The sequence below is a fragment of the Sarcophilus harrisii genome, chromosome 3 (assembly GCF_902635505.1).
Source record: "Sarcophilus harrisii chromosome 3, mSarHar1.11, whole genome shotgun sequence".
Lineage (NCBI taxonomy): Eukaryota > Metazoa > Chordata > Mammalia > Dasyuromorphia > Dasyuridae > Sarcophilus > Sarcophilus harrisii.
In genome coordinates this window covers 204,494,833-204,501,666 of record NC_045428.1, presented here as the reverse complement: position 1 = coordinate 204,501,666, position 6,834 = coordinate 204,494,833, and the positions used below count along the sequence as shown (strand labels likewise).

General features: G+C 36.9%; 1 protein-coding gene across 1 annotated transcript in view; it reads right to left on the bottom strand.

The window, feature by feature from the left end:
- Positions 1–1,667: 1,667 nt before the first annotated feature.
- The window catches only part of GPR143 (G protein-coupled receptor 143), a 54,545-nt gene continuing 49,378 nt past the window's right edge, over positions 1,668–6,834 (bottom strand). Inside the window, exon 9 of the mRNA XM_012546101.2 lies at positions 1,668–2,642. Within this exon, the coding sequence (XP_012401555.2) occupies positions 2,548–2,642 (95 nt within the window). The 3' untranslated portion in view covers positions 1,668–2,547. The remainder of the gene's footprint in view (positions 2,643–6,834) is intronic.

Below are 6,834 nucleotides of genomic sequence, written 5' to 3'. Positions count from 1 at the left end.
GGACAGGGGGAAAAGGGTTTCTAAAACTATAAATCTCGAATTCCAGAATATGAAGCATTATAGAACAATTTTTCCAGAATGAAAAGGAATTTGTACTACAGTGTTTCATGTTGGTACTTGCTTATTTGCAAAATGCTTAAAAGTAGGGGTTATTAATTTTTTACACATACATGACCTTGGAAAGGAAAAAAAATGTACGCCTCTATTTTCACTTAACTTCTAACTGAAATTTAGCATTTCCTTCAAATATGAATATAAGCAACAATCTTATTATTCCTAAATACTTCAAAGTTATAAGGTATGTCAGTTCACATAATTGGAAGATTCTGACTGGAGACAAAACAGTTTAAATTATATTGTCAATAAAATAAAGTATGTCCTTAGAAAAAACAACCTTATTATTACAATGGGTTCAGAGGCTTCACTATTCTGTCAAAAGGGTCTATGCAGTGGTATGGTAGAACCAGTTCAAATAGCTCTAGAGTCAATTATTACATTTCCATTGTGACCATTTACATCTCAGAAATGGACAAATGCTGCTATCTTGGTTTGATTTGTTGTTTTGTCAATTTCTAAAATTTAATAGAGAAAATGTTACAATATGGATTAACTTTTAAAATGTGTAGTATATATTTTGGGGGTATCTGGAGAGAAAGTCAAATGTTAGCATCAAAGTATCTGTGTGTGTGTGTGTGGGGGGGGGGTCCTATGGTTAAGAACATCTGCCTAAAGAAATGGGCCAAAATGTATGGAAATCACACTCAAGGTAGCTAGAAGGAGACCCCAGAGTTTTTCTTGTCAGAAAGAACCCACGTATTGAGGTAATGAAAGGCTGTATAAGTGTAGTGGAAGTAAGAATGTTTTTGGAATTGAGAAAGACCTAGATTCAAATTCCTCTAACATAATTTGCATGCATGAGCAAGTCATTGACTTTCTAGAACTTCATTTTTCTCACATGTAAAATGAGGGTGATGATATGATCATACTTATGAGATTGCTGTGAAGTTTAAATCCAAAGCATTTTGCAAACTTTAAAATATCATATAAATATATTATTAATATAGCTTTATATATGGTAGCCTTTATCTAACCGATCAAAATATACCACATGTCAACCACAAGTTCGTAGAAAACATGGGTTAATGTCCTCACTTCCAGGGAAGGAAAACTATTCATCTAAAAAGGGATACCAAGGTACTGGAAACAAAATAGATGAACATCAATTGATACATTAGTGTAATGAAATATGACTGTGCCATAAGAACTAATGATTATGAAGAATACACAGAAGTACTTAAATGAAGACTTACACGAACTGATGAAAAATGAAGCAAGCAAATCCAGGAAAAACATATACAATGACTTCAAAATGTAATAGAAAAAAATCATAAACCCCCAAATTGAACAGTATGCTATCATAATGTTCCATTGTGGCCTTTAGGGAAAACTTCCTCCTATTCACTTTCCTGGAAAGACTGGTCCTTTCCAGCTTCAAGTCTATGATCCTATTAATTTTTTGCAGAGGTGGGGGAATATTTCATAAACTGTCAAATTTAATCAACTTAATCAATTTAATTCAATAGTTATGGTGGTTACTTTTGCTGAAAATCTTTTTTTATTTTTTAAAAATTATATAAGCAATGGCTTTTGGGAGATGGAAGGGGATATATTTAGACAAAGCAGCTATTAAAAATCACTAAGTAATGTTTGATGTTTTGAGACTATAAGACTTATTTTTATTTTTGTAATTATTATTTTTTTTCAACATATCAATGCACGTTGTAGCATTTCTGCAAAGACTTTTTTTGTCTTTGTAGCTTACTAAAATGGAATCTTCCCTTTTCCTGGTTTCACCAATTAGTAATATTACATGCATTATAGAGAAGTTCCAAGTGTTCTCCTGAAAATATTTTTGTTCAACATAGTGTCAGAAACAAAAACAAACGTTGACAGCCAAACAGGCCATCTTCTCACCCACCAAATATGATAGCACAGAGAATGATCTATAATTCCATTACAATCTATTTATTTGGCTGAAAAACTGTGTTGCTACCACCAATGCTGCTATTTGTCACCACTGTAATCTCATTCATGACCAGGGTCAATCTGAAGACAAGCATGCTTATAAGGTTGTCCTTGAAGAAACTGGAAACCTTGCAGAATGAGTTAAATCCACTTTATTTTTCCAGGAAAGGATTTGGAGCAAGCTTTTGGCTTCCATCCAGCTTGAGAAAACTGCCTGGGAGGGACACTGCTGAGATAAGCTGTTGCACAGCTCATTTACACAGGAATGCTCAAGTTTGCTCTTCTATTTCCAGGCACAAATCATTCATCTACCCTAAAAGTGTTTGTTGTTTTATTATTTTTTTTTAATGAGGGGAAAGATAGAAACTTTGCAAGCAGGAAAATAGGGAGGGAAGGGAGAAAGGTAATAGTTTCAGAGAGGCAGCAAAGCCTCATCAGAGACATTGCTCCAAAAAGCAGGAAACCTTGGCAATGGCCTTAAGAATTCCAAATGGGAGCCTCTCAGCCCTTCATGGTTGCCCTTCAAGACTTCCCCCTGATCCCCTCTGGAACAGCAGCATCATTTAAGTTTTGGGATCCACTTGGTATGTGGATTTCAATTGTGCTGGCATCAGAACCTGGGAGAAAAGGAGAAAGGACTCTGTTATTGATAGTCCTTTCTGTGTTCTCTTGATACTTTGGCAGCCAATCTCTTCAAATGTTCATTATGCTCAAACCCAAATGTTTTTGGTTTGCCAATGTCAGTCAAAATCCCAAAGATTGATGTAACCAATGAAAAGATGTTGCATTTTCTCTTCATGTACTTTTTTTTTAACTTGAGAGAAAGCATAAATCCCAGCAGAATAATCTACAACGACTTAATAGGCTGATCCAGGAAACATTCAACAACACTATTCAAAGAACACTTAAGTGCCTACTATATATAGTTTAGAGTGTTGAGCCTGGGGACTTATGCCTCCAACTTTATTTTTTTTGTCTAGAAAAAAACCAAAACTCTGTTGTTCACCTTAATTATCCATGTTATTCACCAGACTTGAAGCTAGATGACTTTTGACTGTTTCCAAAGATGAAACTCACCCTGAAAAACATTAAGTATACAGGCTGAGATCTATTCATTCAAGGAAGATTTGGGCCTACTACCTGTGGCTTAGTGTGCTAGGTACTGGGGAAGTTACACCACTAACTTCAGTTATCCACCTTCCTTTCTACAGAAAGAGAAAGTTTGGTATAATGGCAAAACAACTTTCAGTCAGAAGACCTGAATTTGAGGCTCAGCTCTGATATTTACCAGCTGTTTTTTTGAGGGTAGGTTCAATCTTTGGAAACAGCCAAAAGTCTCCTGGCTTCAAGTCTGGTGAATAATGTGGATGATTAAGATGAACATTAGGGTTTTTCATCTTTTTCCTGACAAAGATATTAAAACTTAATTTTCATGTTTGATTCATAAATTGTTCTAGAGATAGACCCAGATGAGGCATTCCAGAAATGTTATTATTAGAACAAGTATATTCCCTTCCAAATTGACTATTTTGAAGAACTCTGTCATTTGGAGGTATTTTGTTTCTCTAAAATAAGCTCATCAACTATTAGACTGTAAGTTACTTTCATAAAGGAATTAGATCTTATCTGAACTTTATGTCTCTTACCAGCAGAATTCTCTACTTATAGTACACAGTTAAGAGATCCTTGTTGAACTGAATTATTTCATAATTATACCTCATATATAATGTTATTAGTGAACAAGTACAAACTTTATCCAAATCTTATACTCAGAATGATTGTCAAAGATATAAAGTCAACCAAAGGAGATATAATATATTGAAAGAATCTGTCCTAAATCTGAAACTCTTAAATATTTCTCCCAACATAGATTTTGCTGACTATATTTGTCAATGATCAATTTGAAGAATACATGAATACCTCAACGATGTATGATGCTGCAATTGGTTAATTATGCACCCTTGGAATCAGACCATTATATCCCACTGGGGTGCCTCAATCCTCACTTTGGACTAGAGACCACTGTCCTAAGGAAAAAACAAATATTATAAAACTAAGAAGGTAAGTACTATAATATTCTTCTCTAAAATGTAATATTCTCTTGTTGGGGTTTTTCTTGGGGTCTCTGGAGACAGCCTTCCTTTCAGTTCAGTAATCACCCCAAATGCAGCCAGATGTTAAAGCCCAAATCCTTTATTGTCTCTTTCCAAGTCTTGTCTCCTTTCCTGGGGCTCAGCTAGTTTTTCTGGAGGCCTTCCAGATCTTGGTTTCAGCAGAGAAGAGAGCCTGCCACCACTTCTCTGGTCTTCCCTAGTTCTGATTTTGGCTGAGGCTCCTAGAGCTTCTAGTACGCTTGTCATTTTGGCCCTGAGAGTTTCCGCTTACATGCCTCACACTGAGTACAAACCAATCATTATATCACTAGGAAACCATTATTTGTTTTAGGATTAAATCAATGCTAAACTAGATTTAATCATTGTCTCCTCATTCCACTTAGTACCTTGTTTCAAGTTCTGGCCGATAACATCTCCTTGTAGGATAACTATTGTCTCTATCAATTCCACTGACTTAGCACCTTGTTTCAAATTCTGGCCCATGACAAAGTACTAACAAAAGTTCATTGGGTGAAAACATATAGTTTCTTGTGGAAACAAAATGAGACCTATCTAAAATTGAATTGGATTGCTCTAAGGTGGAGGGTTTGCCCTCCTTGAAGATCTTCAATTAAAGGATGCAATCATGGGGATTCTTTTAATTTCATGTGGATTTGATAGCACTGATATCTCTAATAGCTTTCAAATTCTATGATACCGTGAGTTCCATTGTATATTTGCAAGAGTAGAAAAGACATACTGACAAGAATGATTTTATGGTAAAGTGAACTCCACAATGAAACATGATGGGACAACAAATTTTAGTGTTGTTGCTATAGAGACAAATATCTAATGGAGGAATATAGAAAAGGCAATTCCTATGGGATGAACTGGCACCAGTTAAGCCCTTCCCATAGTATTCAGTGCCACACATATTTTAAGAAAGATGTGGAGAATTTGCCCAGAGTTCATAAAAGGGCACAGTATGAGATTAAGAAGGGAATCTATGATGAAAGGTTAAAGGAACTCAGGTTACTCAACTTGAAGGAGACAACGCAGCTTCTAGGTGGAGGAAGGACTATGCTAGGAAGTGTAAGAACCAGTTGTTTCCTATCACAGCTAAAGACAGATCCAGGGATTTGACTTTCTGTAGGATTACAGTTAGAGAAAAGGAAGGACAGAAGAAATGTCCATCTATCCAGAAGAGTGAAGTTTGCTTTTTTTGCAGACAAGGAATGGATTGGATGACCTCTGGACAGCCCTCAGAGCTCTGCGATTACATTCCTGAAGAAGGAAGGGGCTGTGGCACAATATAAGCTATTTATGACCTTGCCTGAACTCGCGTTTTTTGAAGTCCTGTGCTCATGGGAACTTCTATGAGTTTGTGGTTTTTTGGATGTGTGTATGTGTGTGTGTTTAAGACTGGATGTCATATCACATGGTGTCAAATGATTTAAGTCTGACTCCAGGATATTCCCATTCATGATCTCATGGAAATCACTACATAGAGTTTTGAAGGAGTTTTCTAAACTCCCATTACTTCCTCTCCCCATTGTCAACTCTTCTTTAATGAACATAGAGGGTTTTTTGTTTATTTTTTGTTTTGTGTCGTTTTGGGATAATGATAGCTGGGAGTTGGGGTAGGGATGGGAGGGGGTGCAGAGAGAAGGGGCTGGGCAGAGAAATAAGCTATGGGCATTGACCTTGCTTAAATGATATCCTCCTTGATGCTTAGTTTGGTAATGATTTGCTACTTGAGTGAGTTTCCCTGATGTTTTTATTCTAATCCTAAATATCTCCTTAGATAGCTATTTGGTACACCAATGATTAGCTACAAGGGACTAGGCTGCAAGAGGCAGTTAAACAAGGCAGGGAGGATTGCAATTAAGCTATTGCAAGGTTGAAAAAACACTTAAAGGGAGAGGGACCCATAACTTTCTTCACAACTCATCCTAACTCTTATGGCTCTAATGTCATAAAACCCTGCTTCTGTTTTTCCTGGAAAAAGTTTTGGGTGATAAATTGAAGTAGATCATTATCGCCTCCTAGTGCCAGTTGGCATAAACACTCTTTGAAGAGTAAACTACTTGATTAATAAGTAAGTTCTTCCAAGTCCCCTACTGGGTGTGGTAATCAAATATGGACATAATATTTCATTAAGACTTGGGAACTAGTAAATTTTTATCCTTCTGTCAAATTTCTGATGGAAGCTAGGCTGGCTGTGCCCCCTTGAAACGACTTCTGATCACAGTTGACTCAGCATCCAATCCTCGAAGGATGTCAGACCCACTGAACATATGATAGCTGCATTTGGCTCTTCTTCTGCTCTTGGACTCAAAGCAAGGCACTGAATTTGATCCAACCATCCTGTAGAGTCGATGGCCTTGTTGTATGTCTTCCTTTGTGTCCCCATAAGAGCTCCAATCCATCAGGCCACCTGCACTGGCAGGGCCCAGGCTTTAATTTCAAGGGGTGACAGCAGGATACTGTGACAAGAAAGCCTATATCTCTGGAGCCCAATTCCCTTGAGAATCCACCTTATCTGGATTGGTTATTTCTGGGCCTCAGAATAAGGTCTGTTTCCTGAGGACATTTCCTAGATTAAGGCACTGTGAGGATGAGTTGCTAAAAAGAAAAAATCTATTCCTGCATCAGGACAAGTAGGTATGGGAAAAGATCCATATATTTAGCCTAAATGAGCATTAAGAGCAGAACT